This window comes from Argiope bruennichi, chromosome 6, assembly GCF_947563725.1.
Source record: "Argiope bruennichi chromosome 6, qqArgBrue1.1, whole genome shotgun sequence".
Lineage (NCBI taxonomy): Eukaryota > Metazoa > Arthropoda > Arachnida > Araneae > Araneidae > Argiope > Argiope bruennichi.
This window is the reverse complement of record NC_079156.1, coordinates 70794520-70818667: the sequence shown is the minus strand read 5'-3', so window position 1 is coordinate 70818667 and position 24148 is coordinate 70794520. Positions and strand designations below refer to the sequence as shown.

Below are 24148 nucleotides of genomic sequence, written 5' to 3'. Positions count from 1 at the left end.
ATTTTTATTGTTCTTTATTAGATCTTGACCGTCATTTCATTATACAGTACACTCCCGATTATCCGCGGAATTGGGTGGCTCGGCCGCCGCGGATAACAAAAATCGCTGATAATCCGAAAAAAGCTAAAAATAGGGTATAGCAAAAGAGAAAACAGTCATTCCAACTTTGAAAAATCGTTTTATGTACAATTAAACATAAAATAAACAGCAGGAAATGTTTCACTAACGCTTAATATTTTAGCATATCACTCAAAACTTACCTAAAATGCATTTTGTTAATGAAAACAGAAAAGTGCTTTGTACTTACGAGAGGCGTCAAGGATACACAGAAAAATTAATACTGTTTTAATACTGTAATGTATTATGTAATTACAAAAGCATAACTGTAAAACTACATCTTTTTGAAGAAATCAGTCATTTGTGTTTGCTTCTTGCTTTTGAAGCATTTTCCCTTTGCTTGGAAGCAAAAAAGAAAACTTAGTGCGGCAGGCGCGGATAATCAGCTCCGCGGATAATCGGGAGTCTACTGTATGTAGTTTATCTAAGTTTTATTATTTTATTTCGTTTATCGTTTTCATCCGTACTGTTTCATATTAATTAGGAAATTATGCACGTGTTTATTGTCCATATGCTTAATTCAATTTAACGCTACCTAACTTCGGTGATAGACAGAATTTACAGTACAACTACATAAATATATGCGTTAAGTATATATGCATAAATGTTCTGTCCTCTTTAATACCATTTTTGGAAATTTCAATGCCTCCTGTGAACATGCGCAAAAGAATGGAAGGTTTCCGTATTTGAAAGTTGACAGTAAATATAAAAACAATTAATCATCTACTCCAATCTTAAAACTCTGCCATCATTTCACGGGGAATAAGAAATTTATTTGAGATCAAAATGGGTGAAAATGGTTCTAAATCTGAAGATAATGCTGGGGCTAATTTTCGTTTGACATTTTTGCTCTAACAAATATTTTCTTTTTTGTAAAATTGTGTTTTTTTGGAGAAAATATTTAGATACGAATCACATACTGATTATATTTCAATATTTTTCAATCTTATCTACATATGAACTAGTCAGTTAAATAAATAAATAAAAAAACTCATGAATGCACTTAGTTTAACATGTTATTCGAAACAATCTGCTATATTACAGTATTTATTTTGCAGTTTATTTATCATTTCTTATATTTTTGAACTCGCACTTAATTTTACCATGGTAAAATCGGGTCCGAAATGCCGCTATATGATATTGTCAGCATGAGAGCAGATAGAAAAAAACTAATAAGTATAAAAAAGTTTTTTTTTTTTTAAAGTTAAATTGAGTTTTTTTTCAAGAAAGACTCCTATATAGATAAACTTAAAAAGAAAACATTATCTAAATATAAAATTTGATCCAAGTAGTTAGAGCCGTTTCTGAGATACACGAATTAAATTTATGTATATACAAGAATTGTTCGTTTAAAGTTATAGGAAAATTTTTTTCCTTGATTTTTTTAAAGTATATAGTATTTCTGATTATTATCAGAAAATAATGGCTAGATGTTTCTTAAAATCAACGTTTCGTGCCTTTAAAATAATTTTTATATTAATATTATAGTAATTATTATTAATAATTATTGCATTAATTTGTTGAATAGTCATTTCACTCAAGTATGTTAATACTACTATCAATTATAATATAACTGTACATTGCAATGTATTCTAATATTTTAGCTTATGAATAGAGATAATTTAAAATTTAATAAAATACCTTATACTAATTAATTGAATTAATTTAAAATTTAATTAAATTCCATATAAATTTCATAATAAATATAAGCATTTCCCCTAACCACCTACTCGTGCCAGGTTTTCATCATTTGAGTAAGCTAAATCACTATGTGGAATAAATAATAATAATAACTATTCGCCTTCTCAATCTTCCTCCTCCCCCTATTTTGGTAAAATCATCACCTTCAAGTGCATACATAAAAGCGTGGAAGATTTCCATATCTGAGACGATTTGTCTTCGACACAATAATTTTGTTGAGCAATGTCTAAAGTAATGTTAATATTCGGAAAACTTACTCGCATTTTCTTTCTCCACTGCCACTGACTATAGTGCAGGTGAAGAATTCGTCTAATGGCACCTTGATTTCTTCAAACAGTGATGTATTCAGGTTATAATCCGAGAAGAAACGATTATAAGCGGCCAGCTAGAAATATGAAAAGAATCAATTAAAAAAAATCATTAAAAATGAATAAATATCCTTCCCTTCTATTTGAATTAGTACATTCTATTTTACTTTCTCGTATGCGTAGTATAGAGAAAGTACAGTAATCATCAAAGAATTCGAACTCAAGATTTTGATGAAAATCCATGGTTTAGACCTCCCTGATTTCGATAAACACATTTTTAGAAAATGTTCGTCCGTCTGTCTGTGACAAAGATAGCTCAGAAACTCTTTGACTTGGACGGATTAAATTTGTAGAAAAATGCAATCTTTACACCAAATTTGCAGATTTTGATCAAATTTTGAGTAAAATCTACTTAAAGAAAGTCTGTCTGTCCATCTGTTCGAATATAAGGTAACACGATAATGACAAAATGAAAAAAAAAAGCTAGATAGATGAATTTCGCCACTCAGATTTAACAGCTCTCAAATTTTGAGCCAAATCCAACTCTGTCGGTCTATATTTTTGGAAATATAAACAATAATTCAAAAATACAATGGCATAAATATATCAAATTTGGTAGCGCAATTTATGAATATAAGTGCAGTTTTGTGTCAAATTTTTGTTTCAATCGGTTGAGTAAAACGTATCTAAAACACGAATTCGAATTTTGGATACTATTAATCGCATGCAATTGATTAATCGCCAAATAATTCGCCAAGGATGACACGATGGATTCAGTAAAAATGCTAAATTCATATCAAAATTTAATATTTCGTAACTATTGTAAGCCATGTAATGCGTTCTCTGGCATTTATTAGAGAGTATGCGAGAAAGTTCTGAGGAGACCACTCCCTCTGATTTTAAATGGACTTTATTCTTCTTATTTACATATGATATTGTTACAAAATTTTCTTCTACAAATACCGCTAATCAATCGTAATAATGCAGCGCATTTAATCGCTAATTCAACAGGTTGCTGTCTAATCCTCTAATCTCTTTTACTTGTCGGCGACTTCGACTACTCTCACACACGACTTTTTTTCAGTTTCAGAGTGCCTGTCTTATATAGTTCCGGGAGGCGGGGCTAGAATCTTCCAGACCAATCAGGGCGTATCTCGGTTCTTAGTGGATGGATCGTGAAAGTTCTCGAACTTTCCAATATTACCATTTAGTCACCAAACTCGTCAAATTCGTCGCCAAGTCGCCAAATGGTCGCCAAGTTCATCACGCACAGGACAGATCTTACAACGGTTTTTCCCACGATGACACAATTCGTGCCGGGTAGCAAAATTACAGATTTGTTAAATATAATTCTTTGAAAGAGAATAACGTCCTCACCTGGGCTGCACATCATACATTCTTAAAAGAAGGTCATGTCCAACTGTCATGAAAAGTAGCAAAACGTGTGAAAAATATGTTACAGTAATTTAAAATCTTATTGAGTTATCTTTTCAAAGCAGGTTTCTGTCCGATAAATGAAGGAGGGGATGGAATATAAGTTTTAATAACGGTTTTTAGCATTTTAATAAAAAAATATATAGGGAATCTGACGGGAAAAGTTTTAAAAAATTACAAATATTAAAAAGTTTTATACAATAAGGTATCGTTTGTTATAATAGCTTTGTTATATTTAGAGTAAATATAAAAAAATAAGAAATTAGAAAAACATTTTTCCTTTTTTTTATTCCAGAAAGTTTTATGGAATTTTTAACCTAAAAATATATTATATAAATGGAAATAATTGATTATATTTTTTTTTTGAAAAATTCGACATTGTTGAAAATGGGGGTTGTTGAAAAATGCCTGTAAGTATTTTTTTATACGTCAGAATTCGAAGAATGAAAGAAATTTCTTTTCTAAAAATGTTCATTTAAAATCTGAAATGGTATTATAAGGCTTTTCCATGATGATGATGATATCGTGTCCGCGTTACCACGGAAAGGGGTGCAGTAGCTTCTGAGGGTAGAAACCCCTGAGCAGCCGAGAGCAGAAGTCTGACTTCTAGCTCATATGAAGATGAAACTCTCACATTTGCTTGCACAACCCCTTTCTACAAGGGGGCACATTCACGCATCTCACAGATAGAACACAGAGGAAGAGCAATCATGCCCGAACCGGGACTCGAACCCGGGACGCCCAAATCACGGGGGAGACGCGTAACTCCTATGCCAGGATACCGGCAAGACTTTTACCTAAAACTGCCATACAGGCAGGTACTATATAGACTTCTTTGAAAATCTGATAGCCAGACAAATATAATTCTCAAAAATAGTTAGACACATACAATCAAAAAATTACATAGCCTTTGTTGGAAATACCACACATCAAATTTTGCCCGTAACTCAATGCATTTTTGAATTATCGTGTTTATAGGCAGTAAAACGGACATATATGATATGTCCGTTTTACTGCAGTACTGTCCGTACAACATGTTTTTCCGATTTAAAGGAAATTTGAAGCATGGAGAATCATCAAAATCTTCGAGTTTAAATTTATTGAAGATAACAATACTTTCTCTTTTTATACACCGTATACAAGAAAATGAAAAATTATTCCATTTCACACAGTTTTGCATTAGTGGCTGAAACATTAAACTAAGTATTGACTTAAACGATCAATTATAATAATTTAGAACTTACTGTAAAATCAGGCATTGGTAATCCATCCACACAAAATATTGGCGATAAATCGCACACAGGGATAAACATTAACATTGATCTTAAAGTGCAGTAGGGTCCTATTTCGCATATCCTGCCTGGTTTATACCTGAAAAATATAGCAAGTTAGAATGATTTGCTTAGAAAATAGTGAACTTTTTAGAAACTTAATGCTTTGATTATTTAAATCTAAATAAAATGAGTTAATCGCCGAAACGACTGTTTCCGCATTCTTTTCCTTTTTCATTGAGATCCTTTGTCCGAGTATTTGGACAACAAAGGGCAAATGGAAGGACCGACTAGTACAACCCATAATCCAGTTCAGACAGTTTGTTGTAGATTATGAGGAGAATTAACGTAGTTTTAAAACCGCAATTTTTAAGTTTTGTGGTTTCAAGTAATTGAATATGGAGTAAAATAATGTAATGATTATTTTGCAAATAAAATTTTATATTTTACTTTAGTTTAGTTATATTAACGTCCCGTTGAAAAGCAACACTAGGGCTATTTTGGGACGGACCTCGTAAGTTTGAACCGCGGTCAGATGACGAGGACGACACCTGAGCTGGCACCCCCCTCTATACTCCACACCACACCAGTGGGAGGACGTTTGACATGACGGATTTAACGTGCAACAGACCCCCTTACACCGGTTCTTCGGTGGAATCGGGTCTCGAAACTGAAACCCTACGGCTCACAAGCCGAGACCTTACCATAAGGCCACTGTGGCCTATAATTTTATATTTTAAGTAACCACACTGATTACTTCATCCCCGATAATAAGGGCATTCGAATTAAATACGATTGTCTGGACCGCCGCGACAGTAACTCTGGTGAGGTCTATGGTTCAGTCCTAAGAGCCCTCACCGGCCACGGTACAACCCTTCTCGTAGAAGCACGTCCCGTCATCGATAGGAGGTAGCCAAGCCCTACCATTTCTGACTCCCCAGGATAGCAAGAACCAATCACAATACCAAAAGCTTCTCATCTTCTTTTCATTTCTGAGGTGTTTCCCCCCCCCCGGTAGGAGTTATTTTTCAAATAAAGTAAAAATTTTGTTACATTTTTATACTTTCAGTCATTTATGAAATGCGAATAAATTTTCAATGAGCATTTATTCGATGGAGGCTTAAGAAGGATGTATATTAGTGATGAGGCAATAATGCTAACAACATCATTATATCTTCAAGGAAACCTTTGTTATAGAAAGAAAAATTGTTTGCAATGTAGTTGTTTGGCAACCTAGAAGTTAACCTAGTTGTTTGTGATTCCATTGATAGACATTAATACTTTAACTTAAATCTATTTAAAAGTAGAGACCATTTATAAAAAAGAATTTACGTACTTCTGTAATTAAAAACAAAAGTGAATCATTAATTTTAAGATCGTTAACAATTTGACTATATTTTACTGTTGTTGTGTTGCAACTTATGGCACTTTATAAGCCCGCTGACAGTTATCGGTCCGCCATTTAAGCCGAGTGAGCGTCTCTTGTTTTTGCAGTAGCCTCAACTAGGGCCAACAGTACAACTTAACTACTTCATGCGTCATATTCGCTTGTACAACCCCTTTTTACAGGGGGACCCATTCACACACCTTATAGATGGAACACAGAAGAAGAACAACAACGCCTGAACCGGGACGCCCAGATTACGGGGAAGACGTGTTACCCCTATGCCAGGACGTTGGCGTGTTTTACTGTTCCAGTAGATATTCAACTGATTTGTTTGATATTTTAAATAATATTTATTTCCAATAACGACAAATATAAAAATATCTTACCCATTGCCGTTACAGACAGAAATCCCAGGCATATCTATTTCAGGTTTAATTGATACTTGTATGTCTACTACTGTAGGATACATCCAGTACATAAAGAGGAATTGAAATGTTTGCCATACAAATCCAACTACGCACAGAATAATAATTACAACCTTCAGAATCTCCTTAAATGATCTCTTCGTTTTTCTTCCTTTAGCCATGCTTTCTACGAGAAAAATAATAATAAAAAAGATTAAGCACATTAAAAGTCATACATAGTCTAATCTGTGAAGTTTAAATCTTTCTGGGAATCTTTTAATTTTATTTGCATTGCATTTCCGTCCGGAATAGTCGATAATTAATAAGTATGAAAATAACTATAATAACAAAAGTGAGAGAAGAAGATAGAAAATGAATAAATTCGTAAGAGAAATATTTGATACAGCTGCACGCTGAATGGCATTGGAATGCATAGAAATTTGTTCACTGTGCATAACTAAGATGTACACCAAGAGAATAAAAGTGACATTTTCTTCCTTTTCAACTTATCAAAACCTTAGCTTGAATTTTCGTAAATCCATTCTAGCATTCAGACAACTGGTAATCTCTTGACATTTTTTTCCTTCATTTTAACTCTCCTATCATTTATTGATTTCGATTCCATTTTCATGTTTCCTCGATGGAAGGTTGTTTGTTTAGTTTACATTATTGCGAAAAAATCCAAAACCCATCTATGGGCTGCCATCCAAATAGTCCATCCAACAAGTTCAATAACAGATAACAACTCTTTATTCTACAAGAAAACAAATACACAGCCGAAGCAAAGGCAACACAGCCGAAGTATAGGCAAGAGCAACATTTCCATTAATAGCAGTAAATCAGTAGCAAATCGCTATTAAACAAGCGCTTCAGAGAACACTCAAATATTCGTTTGATCTCAATTCAACCTACTCTTCACAGTGTTGTTTGTCGGCTTTTTATATTTGTCCAGACAGGGTAAAGAAACTTCCAAAAGGATATTGTATCTTTGCTCCTAATTAAAATATCGCCGAATTTCCAGCAGTTTCAGAACCTTACTGTAAAGCTGTCTTCTTTACCACGGAAATAGTTGCACAGGAAAGAAATATTACAAATTCGTAACAATATATGTGGTCGCTTTCTTTTGTTAAATATTAGTAATAAAAAAAGAAGGCGAGAGTTTTGTCTCTTGAGATCTTGTTGAATGTGAGATCTTGCTATTTTGACCACAGAAGACCATGCAGATAATTGAAATATCTCGAGGTCTATAAATACTTTAGAAAACTTGAACAATATGCTAAAATTTTCCTTATAAAGAATAAAAAGAAATGAGTGATAAATAAATAAAAAAGAAAATGCAGTAGCTGCCGCTTAATATGATCATTTCAGGATTTAAAAATTTTGATAATATTAACCGATTGTTAATTATAACAGAATTGGATAAAATAAACTATACATTAATCACATCAAGGAAAAAAACTCATCTCTCTCAGAACTATTTATAATATTTTAAAAATAATTTTACAAATTCTTCTTTGAAAGCAAATACTCCAATGAAATAAATAACTAGATTCACCTTTTTCAGCAAATTAAACACAACATTTATACTGCTTTTCTTCTTATTAATCCAGTGCTGATAGGAACTATTACAAAATTTCAATTGTTTCAAAAATTGGAATAAAGAACTTGTATATAATTGGAATAAAGAACTTGTATATAATTGGAATAAAGAACTTGTATATAATTGGAATAAAGAACTTGTATATAATTGGAACAAAGAACTTGTAATATACAGTGAATTAAGCCATTTTTAAGTAAAAAAGGATAGACAAGAGTCATGTTTGATATTTAATTATTTTCACTGATAATGCATAATTAATAAAAAAAGTAAATAATTTTAGGAGCTAAATTGATAACAATTATGATTGAAATCATTTAATAATTAAAAAATAATTATTCAATAAATCGAATAAGTTTTTTAAACATGAAAACTACATATAAGAATTTGATTTACAATCGTTGTACAATAAATGGAAAAATAAGCAGGATAATTCAGATTTAATTTTTTCAAATTTTTTGAAAAATAAAAGGGAACTTTTGAAAAATTAAGAAATGTTCTTAAGGAATTAAAGGTCTTAAAAATGATTTACTTATAGTTGTAGGATGTATTTAATAAAGAAAAACAATAGAAAGAAAACGCTTTTTTTTGGAATTTTTAAATTAAAAAAATCAACCAAAATAAATTATAGGCGATATTTCCACATTAAATCAATAAGATTTTTAAAGGAAATGAGGAAAATTTAAAATATTAACGGATTCAAAATAAACACCTATTAAATTAGCAAAATTCTTTTGGAAAATTAAAATTGGCTGTGTTATTGAAAATATTTTTTCATTTGAATGAATGTAATTGAAAAGATTACTGGCTTTCCTTAGCAAAATTTATTTTATTTCTAATCTCATTATACAAAATTTGCTATTAAATAAGTATAAACCTACTTTTCTTTAAGGAATTAATTTCTGATAATTTTTCTATTGGTTTACAAAAGGAGAAGCAGATATTCAAAAAAAGCGCAGTTAAAATGCTGCAAAGAAATAATAAAAATAATAAGAAATTATACTTAGAAAATCGGCATGAGTAAAATAGTATTATATACACACTTACCAGGAGATATGATTAAAATGAAGGCAGCCTGAAAAATCTGCCGCTTTCAAGTCAACTATTTTTAAATATTGAGCATTTTTTCCATTAGAATTCGTCGCATGCAAAAAATATTGTATTCTCAGCTGCATTAGAAATTAAAGCGTTTTAATGTTAAAGCATTTACTTTAAGTAGAGAGCTTAAATGTAAGTTTTTAATAGTTTGGTAACATTTCCGTCGCTGTCATTTCTTTAACTCTTAAATATATTCATAATTATCATATCGCATGCAACACAAAACATAAATTGTGCATTAATTTTCAATAAATAATTCTTGAAAATTTGCCATCGTATATATTTTTCTAAGGTGAACACTTAATCAGGAATTGTTTACTTTTAAGGGAATAGCAACACGTTAGAATAATTTATAAATTAAAATATTTCGTAGTTTCAAATGCTTAAAAATAACATTACTTTTAGTCAACTTTATTAATATTATTGCTTAATCATTAATATACATTTGTATTAATTATGTTAAACTGTTAGAGATACGATGAGGTTTTATAAAATCACTCTTAATATAAGCAATTCATGGTTTTTAATGTTTAAATATATAATTACTTAAAAAAAATTTACCTTTTTAATAATACATCTAAAACTCTTAGTGACCTTTTCGTTAATTATAGAAAACTGTTAGACATACGACAAAGTTTTTAAAATGTTTTTTAATATGAGCAAATTGTTATTTTTTTAAATCAGATATATTTTATTTTAGATGCTGTAAAATTAGCTAATATGTTATTTATGTATTGGGTCAGTAAAAATTAATTTCACTTATTTTCTAAATTATTGACCCAAACTTATTAGGATATGTTTTTTGTGCAAATAGTTTTGAAAATTCAATTTTAAACGAAAGCATTATATTAAAAAGCGAAAAATTGTTGAAAAGCATTTCGATAAAAAGATCCAATTCCAAGAATTGAATAAAACTAGTGGAAATTGCCTCCTCAAATCTTTCTCGCACGCTCTCTAATAACTTGTCATGCGAGAGAATGCCTTATAAGGCAGTGGCGTAAAACAGTTATGGAATATTAATTTTTGGCGTAAATTTAGCATTCTTATTGAATCTATCGTGTCTTTATTTGGCGAGGTCTTTGGCGATTAATTCCCGGTATCCGTGAACAATATTTAAAAATCGAATGCGTGTTTATATACGTTTTTCTCAATCAATTGAAAAAAATTTGGTCAAAACTCCACTTACAGTTGCAAATTCTCATATCAAATTTGATATATTTAAATTATTGTATTCTTGAATTATCACGTTTACTTAGTTCTGAAAGTACAGAACGATAGACAGTCAACTCTTGCTTGGATTTAGTTCAAAATTTGATAGGTATCTACACTACAGATGTTAAATCTGTGTACCAAATTTGATTTATCTGGCTCTCTTCGTTTTGTAATTATCATGTTAACTTCTATTCTAGTTCTATCTAGTTCTAGATGAATATCCTTTGAACAGATTTTACTCAAAATTTGATAGAAATCTGCAAATTTGGTGTAAAGACCTTATACCAATTTCCAACCATCTAGCTCAAATCGGTTTTGAGTTATTTTTGTCACAGACAGACAGACAGACATTTTCTAAAAATGTGTTTATCGAAATCAAGGAGGTCTAAAATGTGGAAATTCATCAAAATCTTGAGTTCGAATTCATTGACGATTACTATACTTTTTTTATACTACGTATTTGGGAAAGTAAAAATGTCATTTTTTGTATCTTTTCATAGTAGTTCCCGAAACAAGGACTATCTTTTGTCATTTCAAATCCAAAAATTGACAATGGGAGAAAGAGTTTCACAGAATTACTACATGTGAAATATGAAATATTACTTACTAATTTGTCGTTTCAGGTCATCTTTCTTTCTAATAATATTTGAATGAATCTTTTTTTAAATATACAATTATTTCTATAAATTTTTTGTGCAAATTCTAGTATCCGAAAGAAAGTCGTGTAAGAATAGTGTTCTTGTACAATTCTATATTACTATTATTTTGTTCTATATTACTATATTATTATTACTATTATATTACTATATTATTATTACTATTATATTACTATATTATTATTACTATTATAAATTACTATTATTTAGTATCATAATATTTGAGGTTATAAAACATATTTTAAACTCGAACTTAAAATAAATTCATACAGTTTGAAAAAGAGTTTCATACAGAATGTCACTAGTTATATTCTTTTTATAAGAGATTGGTATAATCAATGTTTTCCTAGTGCACATAATACAATATATGGTTCATTAATTTTCAATTTTGTTATCTATATTGCATCATACTTCAAACTCTGCTATTCATAGTTAGGAAGAATAAAATATTATCTGACATTTACTGTCTGCCAGGGATAATTATACTTATCTACAATGATTATAATAGTTGAAACATATTTCAGCATTCACATTAATCTCTATCTTTACTCTGATGAAAAGTGAACATTTGTCTCTGTTGGCATTCTACAGGAGTGACCTTTTGATTCAGAGCAGCGAAATTTAATACAGATTATTTGGCATTGTTGAAATTCCAGGTACCGATTTGGTATTGTTGAAATTTCATATACAGATTTGGTATTGTTGAAATTTCAAATACAGATTTTTTATTGTTGAAAGCCAAGATACAGATTTTGTATAATTTCAGGTACAGATTTGATATTGTTCAAATTTCAGGTCCGATTTGGTATTGTTGAAAGACAAGATACAGATTTAATATATTTTCAGGTACAGATTTGGTATTGTTGAAAGCCAAGATACATATTTGGTATAATTTTAGGTCCATATTTGGTATTGTTGAAATTTCAGGTACGGATTTGGTATTATTGAAAGTCAAGATACAGGTTTGGTATTGTTGAAATTAAAGGTACAGATTTGGCATTGTTGAAAGTCAATGTATTTGTTTGTTTGTTTCTTATGGCACTTGCCACTGACAAGCCCGCTGTTACGAAGACAGCGATTTAAGCCTGAGGGGGAACGTCTCTTATTTTTTATAGCAACGCCAACTAGGGCCAAGAGTACGACTTTGCCACTCACGCATCACTCATTCGCTTGCACAACCCCTTTTTACAGGAAGGCACATTCACACATCTCACAGATAGAACAACAGAAGAACAACCATGCCCAAACAGGGACTCGAACCCGGGACGCCCAGATCACGGGGAAGACGCGCTACCCCTATGCCAGGACGCCGGCGAAAGTCAATGTATAGATCTAGTATTGCTGAAATTCCAGGTACATATTTGGTATTGTTGAAAGCCAAGATACATATTTGGTATCGTTGAAAGCCAAGATACATATTTGGTATTGTTGAAAGTCAAGATACAGATCTGGTATTGCTGAAAACCAAGATACAGATCTGGTATCGTTGAAAGCCAAGATACATATTTGGTATTGTTGAAAGTCAAGATACAGATCTAGTATTGTTGAAAAAAAAGATACAGATTTGGCATTGTTGAAAGTGAAGATACAGTTCTGGTATTCCTGAAAACCAAAATACAGATCTTGTATTGTTGAAAGTCAAGATACAAGATCTGGTATTCTTGAAAACCAAGATACAGATCTGGTATTGTTGATAGCCAAGAAACGGATCTGGTATTATTGAGAGCCAAGATTCAGATTTGGTATTGTTGAAATCCGAGGAAGAAAGATACTTGTTAATGAAGGCTAAGAAAGTATAGTTACATTACCATAGATTATTGGGACAATTGCATTTGTAATTGAACTATGATATCATGAGAACTGAATTCTATTAAGATGGTTTATATACACAATCAAAGGAACAGATTTAAGGTAATATAAACAACGTGACTTTATTGTTCGTTATAAATTTTTGCTTAAAGATATTTTATTTGGAGATATTTAATTGAAAGTTAAGACAGTCAATAATCCAACTGCTCCCTAAAGATGGCTAATTTTTAATAATTAAGTGTTGAACCACGAAAAAAAATACATAATAGATATTAACATTATAGGTTACATTATTACAATAACCAAGAAAAATAAAATTAGTTAAAATTTTCTGCCTTCGTTTAAAATTAAACTTACAAATGGGTATTTAATAACACATCTATTTTTAAATCAATTTATTCTTGGCAGAATCAGAAGGACAGTAAAAATTGCGGAAGGATCAATAATCTTTATTGGCAGAAATGAAGAATTACCAGAAGAGCAGTGGCAAGCCTATAAAATATCCACGATATGATCAATTTTGGAGAAAAATGTTAGATGCGGAAGCGCATAACTGACAGGTAGTTAAATTATTGATATCTGTCCATCATACATGTTTCGTGGAAAAAAAGAAAAATGGCAATAAGTCACAGGTAATATTGAATTAATGTAAATAAAAGTCGTTGCGGATATGTATATATGTTTCATATTTCTTTCTAAACTACAGGCCCGAAATCAAACAAGCAATGTTGTACATTCATGATTTAAGACAAAATAAAAACTACTGCCAACTTTTAAAAGTACAAAAGTTAATTAAGTATTCATTAATTAGAATCTAAGTATGTTAATATTTTTTCATAGCAATGTCGAAGCAAATTGTTGCAGAAGAAATTATTTTATATTATTTCTAAATTCCAAATTTTACAATTTCAATGATACGAATTTCATTTCCGTGAAGTTTTTCCTTAAAAAAAAATTTTTTTTCCAATTTAATAAAAAAATGAATACACACATACGATTTGTAACTGTGGCTGTATTTAAAATCGTTTGATTCATAATCTTATTTTAATTAAAAATGATTCATAATATTATTATAATACTTTATACTAAATTTCTGCATTAAAGCTAATAGATATAACAGTATTTTATTCCCGAGCAAAGGCAGAATATATCAGCTTTTTGGATATATATATGTATCGGAAGCACATACAATTTATCACTTGGATAAAGGATTTAAATCGTATATTTAAATGAATAATTATGACATATTTTGATTAACAATTACTTTATAAAAAGAGAATTCATTAATCTCTATTTTATAGCTCTTATTTAACTTTATTTTTTTCAATTATGAATGTCAACTAACAATAAACATTTTTTATGATGCACTGTGATTTTGACTTATTTTCAAAATGATAAGAGAATTCCAAAATATTAAATTGGTTAAATACATTAAGTAAGTAAAAATTAATTATATTGAAAAATTTTATTGTTGCTTTCATAGTTTTTATTTCAATTGCTTAACAAATGCATCGGCTTTCTACAGGGTAAACCACTGCATTTAAAGCTGCTAAATTTCACAGAGACAAGTTCACTGATTCTTTTTCAGTATTATTTTTATTTTACTTTTAATAGCCTCACCGTTCCACCCTGCCTGGGTGTAACGGCCGCAGTGCTTTTAGTAGCCTGTTTCAATCTATCTCACATGCTGCCAGCGCTTTAATATGATACAAGTAATAGTTCATAATGCCTTGATATATAATATAAGTAATAGTTTACTCTTACTGTATACATTTAAGAGTGAAATTATCATTTTATATGAAAAATTAGAAAGCCAAATTGCAGTAAGAATGCAGTTAGATGATTTGGAGTGTTACGTTAGTTCAAAATTTGATAGAAATCTACAAATTTGGTGTAAAGACCGTATAGTAAATTTTCATCGGTCTAGTTCAAAGAGTTTTAAGTTATCTTCGCCACAGACAAAGGGATCGACATTTTTTTTAAAATGTGTTTTTCGAACACAGAGAGATTCTAAAATGTGGGGATTCGTCAAAATCTCGAGTTCGAATTTTTTGACGATTACAATACTTTCTCCATACTGACGAGAAAGTAAAAAGAGAAAAAAATTTATCATGGCAACATGATGTTGCCATTGCTGATGGAGAATTGGATCAGTAATAGAATCGTGTGCCAACTACCAATACATTATGAGAAGCTAAGCTAGAATATAAGAAGCCACATAAGAGAATAAGGCAGATTTAACTATTTTTACTTTCTGGTATTCGTAATATCGAACTCGTTTAACTTCCAACAATTCGAAAAATATATTTTTAGATAATATCCGTCTGTCTGTGATAAAGGAACTTAAAAATTCTTTGAGTTAGACGGTTGAAATTTGGTATAGGGTCTTTATACCAAATTTTCAGATTTCTATCAAATTTTAAGTAACATCTGTTCAGAGGAAATCCGGTTGTTCGAATATAAGTTAACACGATAATCACAAAACGTAGAGAGCTAGACCGCTGAAATTCGGTTCATTGATTTAACATATGTAGAGTAGACACCTATCACATTTTGAGCTAAATCTAACTATGGGTTGACTGTCTGTCGGTCTGTACTGTCAGAAACACTGATAATTCACAAATGCAATGATTTAAATATATGAAATTTGGTACGGGATTTTGTGACAAGTGCAATCACAAGTGAACGCTAATTCAAAAAGGCAATGACTTAAATAAATAAAATTTGGTACATGATATTGTGGCCACAATTATTGTTTCAGTGTCACATTTTAGTTTCAATTCGATTGGGAAAAAAGTTTCCAAAATGCATATTCGATTTATTGGTACTTGTGTATTAACAGCAAGCCAGCTAAAAAAATCGCTACGTATTGACATTAGACTTCTTTACTATATTACAAAACGAATTACTTTCATGTGTAGAACCACTAAAAATCAAAATTTCAACATTCATGGGATTCATGACTTTGGGCAAGGTCAATAATTTTTTGGAGGAAGGGGGGTGGAGACATAATATCTTTATTAGAGAGTATGCGAGATAGATTTGGGAAGACCACTCAATTGGTTTTATTTACTATCTTTTGTGAAACGAACAGTATACCTCTATACTTTTGATTTGCAGCTGGTTAACAACAACAATTATTTCTTAAAAATATTAAAGAAATTTATCAAATAATTATCTATTTTTAATTTAATTCAATGTTTTCAAAATAATAGTAAGCTCATTGCTATCAAACGTTTTTGTACGATTCATTAATAAAAATTCCGCTTGTATTTGCTAATACTTATTTCCAATAATAGGTATATTGTAATTTGTAATATGTATGACAGATTTTCAGATTAGGAATAGATTATATTAGTCTTAATATATTGATGTTTATTTGTTATAATGAATCACTAGCTGATACAGCGGACGACTCTCGATATGAAAATATCTTCCTGTTTCGCATTAAGAAAAAATTAACCAAATTTTGCTGTAATTAACCACAATAATAAAAAAAATCACTTTCGAAGTACCTTACTCGCCAATATTTGTATGCAAAAATTTTGTAATTAACAAATTCTATCAAGTTAAATGATGGGAACTCGGTATAACATTTTCTTCTAACAGGAATTGCAGCACTTAAAATAAAATAATCTGTTCTACGCATAGAGACACGGTTTTTTGATTAATAAAAGATCAACTATTTAACTAATTATAACAAATCTTTCACTAAAACCTTCTTTATTCTCTGTAATATTTGTGAGTAATGTTTGAAAAACAAAACAAAACAATCAAACAAAAAAAAGACATATTCAGTAATGTGGATTTTTATAGCGTACGAATTATTTATAAATTTTAATTTTATTTATATAGATAAATTTTCAATATACATATGAAAAGACCCCACCCAGATTTGTTCACTTTTCTTAGAAATAATGGCTTTTTATCAAAAATTTCAACTTTTTTTAAATTTTAGCCTGTTACATCTTTTTGAAATGTTTTTACGAATTTTACATCCTGTTTAAATTTTTGTTATCGCGTTTTATTTATTTCTAGAAGCCGCTATTAAACAGTTGTTTAATGGCATTATTTTGCTTCATTTTGCTATGTTTGGGTATTTTATTCGCATAGTTTTACTTTTTTAACTGCATGTGTAGCGAAACTTACCCATATATGGCTCCTATGGCATTAAATCTAATCTAATCAATCTATCTATCTAATCTAATCTTATCAATATACATATTGCAAAAATTATATTATCATTTTTTGATTCCAAAAATGATTAATTTCAAAATCTTATTTTTTTTTATTATAAGAATTAAATGATGTCTTAGTGGATATGAATGGGCCCCGCCATCTCTTAGCAGCCAATATTGTCAGATTCCGTCCTCGATTACCTTTAAGAACAATCTCAGTTTTGTGCACAAAAAGGAACCAACTGCAGTCAGTTGCAAAACAAACTACAGTGAGCGATATTTAATATGATCGTGTTTAAGGTTATTATTCACTTTATATTATTACAATTTTCTGGTCCCGAATCGATGTATTCAAATATACAATGGAACATATTCGTTTAACGTGATTACTTCATCGTTTAACATACAATGTATGTATGCAATGTATACAATACAATGATTAATATACAATGAATGCATTAACAGATTTAAAGTAGAAAATTGATGCTTCATTTTCAACCAGCGTTAACGATTAACTTTCATGGAATTTCTTGCTCCATTTGTAAAGAGACATGTATGAACCATTTTCTACACGGAATAGGATTCAGATTCTTTTATCTGCATTTGAGCGGTCAGGATAGGTTAAATGGACAACTAATCTGCCAGATCTGACTTGAAATGTGTTGAATAACCGTTAACTTTTGTTGCCTGTGAATGAGTTATAAAAATAAAGTTGGATAAAAAATGATTTGAGTATTAAAGGCCAAACTAAAATTTTTAACAAGTGTGAAAGTCAAAATTGAGTCATCGTAACGCTACTACGTAGTTGAAAATTTCACAGATTTTTCTTCATAAGCGTTTGAAAAATCATGATTGCTTTGGTCAAGCAATAAACATTGATGATTCCGATTGGGAAGTGTATATTGAGGAAAACCCTCCAATTAAAACATTTGGTAATCAGAAACCTGAGGATCTGCCGTGCAAAAGCATTCAATCAATTTACAGCAGGTGTGGGCATTAAGTCAATCGCGATCGACCAGTGGACCACCAAGACATTTTGAGGTGACCGCCTTTATTGTGATCTAAGAAGCGCATTCTAAAAGCAACATATTCATGGAACACAGACGCCAGTTAGACTAGAGAATTGGCTGTTTATAATCGATGTGACTGTGTTTATTTAACCAAATGATTCGATGTACGTGTATGTGCTAATATCTTCCCAGTTGATGGAGAATGAGCTAACAAATTTCAAAAATATTTCTGACGAGTTGTTTGAAAACGGAGGTACATTAAACAAAGAGAAATATTAGGATGAAATAATAAATTTTCACTTCAAATTTGAGAGACGTTTTCAAGAATTTACTAGACTAGAACCAATTGTTACATTCATGTGTTATCCATTTGGCAATGTTGATGTGGAAAAAATAACTGAAAATATAAATTACATAATCTTTTTATCTTTTGAGGAAAACGAAGTTTTACGCCTTCAAGGTAACATAATTTTAAAAGCACGTAGTTCAAAATCCAAGAATAACTTTTGAAATCTAATAGACGAAGTAAAATATCCTAATTTTTTTTAAAAAGTTGCATATCATTTAACATCGTTTTTTGTCTCTGCTTACCTGTGTGAATCTGCATTTTCAACGATGAATATAATTAAGAAAACATATCGTTCCCGTGTCACAGACGATCCAGTGTAAGATTAGCAGTTAATAATTATATATCGATATATTCAAGACTGGCGGAGAATATGCAGACTAAGTCTTCCACTAACTATAACTAAGAGGACTACTATAACTTAGATGAAAATGATTTACGTTTTAATGTATTTTAAATTGTTTGATATTAAATGTATCATTTGATATTATTACATTTCAGGCAATTATTATTATGTTTGTAGTTATGTAGATGAGTATATATTCAATATTTATCATTATAATAAATATTGTAATTTTTTTAACTCACCACACTTTGTCACTGGGTGAACCGCAACACTTTGAAAAAATTAGAAGTGGGCCCGTACCTTGGAAAAATCTGCCTACCCCTGATTTAAAGCAACAATAAGAATACGAACAATACATAAGTGGATTTTTCAGAAATAATTGTTCATAAGCCATAATTTAGAAACATTTAAAATTATTTTTGAAATAAATTATAGATAAACTTATAAAAAGTGTTTATTGTTGATTAAATATAATTGATCTGACTAAATATAGTTGATCTGACTAAATACAGTTGATCTGACTAAATATAGATGATTTTATCCAATTGTTATCAATCGTTTAATGTTATCAAATTTTTAAAATCCTGAAATGATCGCATTTAGTAGAGCTACTATATTTACAACGCAAAGATTAATTTTGTCAAAACGATACGTCAAAAATTTTTTCTGTGATATTTTTCTAAAACAACAATATCTCAAAATATTTAAAATATTGGTTCTTTAATCAGTTACATAATTGCGCCCAACTTATCTTTGTATTAGGAGGAATTAAGAAATTTTCTCTCTCACGGAATTTAATGAAATGTGAAATTTCAAAATTCTTACTCAGTACTTATTTTTTTTTCATGAAAAAACTCTTAAAATTCTTAGTGGTAGGTTTTTGAAATAAGATAGAAAGCCTTAAACATGAAAAAACTCATAAGCTCAAACCTCGTAAGCCTAACAAATAAAATTTCAAGAAAAATGAATTTCAAATTCTTAGTATTTATTAAAATAATTTTGGTTCAAAAATTAGTTAAGAAGTATCAATTTATTTTACTCAGTTTAGAATAATATTTTGGAAGAATAGTTATCTTTTCTTATTTATTAATTGTGTTGAGAAAAATTTGTTATCAAAACTAAATAACGGCAAGGAAAAAAAAGCATAAAAAGTCAAATTATGTATTTAAGAGGACGGTTTATTTAATAAAATAGCTTTCGGAAAATTATAAATTTTATTGAAGGTAAGCAATCGTTATTTTTCGTAACGTTTGAAGTGTGTAAGCATTATTATGTAACTCAACAATGAATTATAATTGTTATATTTTTAATATATGCCATATTTATAGATATTCTACCTAAATATTCGATTAGATACGAATTCTTCAAAAAGTTTTTTTTAAATTTTTGCTTCATTTTAGGTCCTGGAATATGTAATAAAACAGTTATATCAAATGAAAATCTAAAGAAAATTAGCTGATTCAAAAAGATTGAATTGAATTTTATAAATAGAAAAATCATATGCTACTAAAACATAATTAAGTACTGTCTTACAGTTGCATATTTAAAACTCATTTCACTAGAAAAAAATTCGAAAAAGTTCTTTACTGTCAATTTTTAAAAATTATTTATTATTGTTATTATTATTTTTGATTTTAGAAACATGTATAAAAATAACAATATACCTGTGTCCTGATATTATACATCAAAAACATTCATTCTGAAAAAATTATGATATAATTAAAATTAATTTTTTTATTCGTTCGATCAGGAATTAAAAAATTATACTGAATTTTCCTCTGTATATAAAATAATGCTAATTTTAAGCATTACATAATTTTTTCAAAAAAAAAAAAATAAAATTATTTAAAAAAAAAGTATTCAATATTTTACTCATTTTGGGCGTGGTGGGATCTAACTTATAACCAAATGTTATCCACAGTTAACTACTATGACTATTTTTTGGGAAAACCGTGAGGTGACCAACGTTCCCAAGGTAATCACAAACTAACGCGCCAGAAAGTCGTCTGCTAGCAGAAGTTCACTTTCCGAGATAGCGAGGGCGCTGCAATCGCTTTGGAATACTTGTTTGAGAATAAAAAAGAAAGCGCGGCAAGTATATCGGCTGTTGCAGAACATTGACATTCCCCTCTTCGGACTGGACTACGATCAGCTCAAAATCCAAACACTCGTCTCAAAATTTTTAGACAAAACTATATTAAAGAGCCTCTGATATGTTACAAAATTCGAATTAAAAACAGAAATACAGGGGACGTTCTCTCTACAGCGTCTAGCCTCGGGCGATGAATACGATTGGGGCGAAACCTGTGAATTCCTTTCTTTACGGTGTCTAAACAACTTACCTGGTGCGTTGGACTCGTTTCAGGTGAGTGGAACAGAACGATTCTCGCTTATGTTTTCGAAGATTTTATAGAAAAATAATTTATTTAAAGGCAAGTTCCATTCAGTTTTTTTTATTAAGTGTATTTACAATGTTGGTTTTAATGGTGGAGCATGTGATGTTCTGTGAAATGTTTTTCCCGGCAGTTTTGAATCGTTCTTAAAACGTGCGATTTGAAAACTGGGCGGTGGCATTACGTGTGAAAACTTTTGAGCGGTCTTCGTGTTTTCTTGACGGAGTGCTGCTTTTCTTCGTTCTAACCTAGTTCTATGATTGTCTTATATGCTAAATATACTGTAAATATTTTTAGATAAATTTTTTTTTATCTATCCCATTTTTGTTTATGTTTGTAAAAGATTTGTTTTTAATTCGTGCCATTGGCTAGTTCTTATCTAACTCGTGCAGTTATTTATGCTTTATTTCAAAAATTTTCGATTTTGTATGGGTTGTGTAGTTTAACTTTTTTTTTTTATATATATTAGGTTAACTTTTGATCAAATTTTGCCGTTAATCTTCTATAAATTCATTGTCTTAACTAAAATAGTGTGTCTTTTCGTCGTTATATTTGTTTACATTCTCACAACTTAAATATCGTGTTCAAAAAAATTTTTTTTAACAAATGAGAGTTATTCATATGAACAGACAATTACAGAATAGAGAGTTGTTTATATGGTAAACAATATATTATAAGCTATAAAATTAACGGGAATTATAATTTTAAAATAATCTATTTCTAAGCAATTTTGAATTGAAAAATATTTTTAAATAAAAGATATTTTTTATTTAAAAAATATAAAAATAAAAAATATTTTTGTTTTTAAAAAATAATTAATAAAAGAAAAACAAGTTATTTAAATGATTATTTATTTCACAATGATGTCACTGGTGCAGATAATGGAATGGATTCTGAAAAATTAGAAATAAATGTGTTACAAAATAAAGTGTGTTTAATTAGAAAGAAAATATAACATTGCAAAAAAAAAGTTCTCTTATTTTTTTCTTGATTTAATTATATTTTTCATAATTAAATATTGGTTATTAAATGTCAATATACGTAATTTAAAAATAAATAGTATTCATTTATGAATTTTAATTTCGGGATTTATTTATATAAATGCAGTCTAAATAACTTTTTTTCTATAAAATTTCTTTTTTTCCATTCCCCCACCCCTACCATTCTGAAATAATCAACTAGTTTTTCAATATTAAATTGTAAAATTCTATCATTTTATATTAATGTACAGCTAAAATGTAATGCAGTATTATGCCTATTATTTTAGTATGTCTATGATGTGTTAAACATGTAATAATTCTGTGTTATTTAGAATTTTGCAAGAAGCTATTTAATTCCAAAGAATATAACAAATGTAGGATTAGATAGATCTTTCACTGATTTTTATTCTTAATATTTTTGAATGCCAATTTATCTTTAAAACTGCATACATTTTTGCTGAAAAAGCAAACAAAAACAGAATGGAATAAAGAATAGGAATAAAGAAAAAAAATAAAATTATCTTTTTATAGTTAATATTCTAGAGCACATGGAGATTGCTTTATATTTATAAGGTAAGCGGTTAAATGATAAAATGCGAATGAGCCGGAGAAATTTCCTTTCTCAATTGTTGACGCCGGGTTGAAAAAATGTCCCGCATTTGATACGTTTAACGTTAAGTACCCCAGATTTTCATCCTATTTTTCTTAGCATTCCTGTTTTACGTGGAAGATGCTGAGCAATCTATATAAAGCTTAAAAATATCAAAGCTTTAGGTAAACTGATATTTGGCAGATAATTTTATATGGATATCATCCATATAAAATTTAACTACAGCTTTTTTTATTCTCAAACCTAGTATTTTGTAGTTCTCTGATTTTAATTGCATCGTTGTAGTTCAAATACTACACTGATTTCAAAGTCAAAGGATAAAATTTTTTCCAAAGTCAAAGGATAAAAAAATATATATTTGTTAGTAGGAGATTTCTGTTTTTTTAAAAAAAACAACTTGAAAACAAAATGCTTGTTTGTATTTTAACTTTAATGCATGTGAAGCAGGCGACCATTTAAACTTTCTGAAAAGATTTATCTGGACTGATTAATCTTAATTAAAAATTATTCTTTCTATATTATTCACTTAGATGCATTATGTATATATATATATATATATATATATATATATATATATATATATATATATATATATATATATATATATATATATATATATATATATATATATATATATATATATATATATATATATATATACCACAATTTATCATTAAACTTATTTATAAATGTTTGACAAGAAGTTCATTACTTGATAGTTTCAAAAAATTTAATGTGGTTGCTGCCTGTAGTTACATTTAGCAAATTTTTATTGTTATTCGATTGCTTTATAATTTTTGCGGCGATAAATGCGGGCACAGGCAACAGTATACGTTCCTGACGTTATTCCCAAGTTCAACAATGGAACGATGGTTAAAATAAATCAATGAAAATAAAAATAAATTTATGAAATAAAGATTAAGTGAATATATATATAGAAGTCATTTCATAAAACTTTGTTCCATTGTCCATTGTGAATGAAGCCAAATCTCGATACGAGCCAAAACTGTTGCATCCATTGTATGATATTGTAAGAAGTCTTTTAATTGTTTTATAGCCCTAGTTTTGCAGACCTTGTTCTGTATGTTTGAAATTATCCAATATCTATATCTAAAGAAGTTGCTGTGGAGGTTTTCATTATTTCTCAAAAATTTCAATTATTGACTTATTTTGTCCTCGACATTTCAAAGATGATTAGTCTTCTCCATCAGTTCCATTTTAGTGCTCTGATATTGGTTTCCTCAGAGAAAAGGAAACGTGTCTTCTCACCACATCCGCACTATTCTGATGA

At 29.5% G+C, this 24148-nt stretch overlaps 2 protein-coding genes across 2 annotated transcripts in view; one reads left to right on the top strand and one right to left on the bottom strand.

The window, feature by feature from the left end:
* LOC129971770 (uncharacterized) overlaps nt 1-6687 on the bottom strand; it is a 41550-nt gene extending 34863 nt beyond the window's left edge. Inside the window, exons 1-3 of the mRNA XM_056085747.1 lie at nt 6605-6687; nt 4805-4931; nt 2076-2203 (exon numbers count right to left, since the gene is read on the bottom strand). Coding sequence (XP_055941722.1) covers nt 2076-2203; nt 4805-4931; nt 6605-6687 — 338 coding nt within the window. The remainder of the gene's footprint in view (nt 1-2075; nt 2204-4804; nt 4932-6604) is intronic.
* A 14304-nt stretch (nt 6688-20991) lies between these two features.
* Nucleotides 20992-24148, top strand: part of LOC129972136 (CD109 antigen-like) — a 159267-nt gene continuing 156110 nt past the window's right edge. Inside the window, exon 1 of the mRNA XM_056086145.1 lies at nt 20992-21239. The gene's annotated coding sequence lies outside the window, so the exon portion shown is untranslated. The remainder of the gene's footprint in view (nt 21240-24148) is intronic.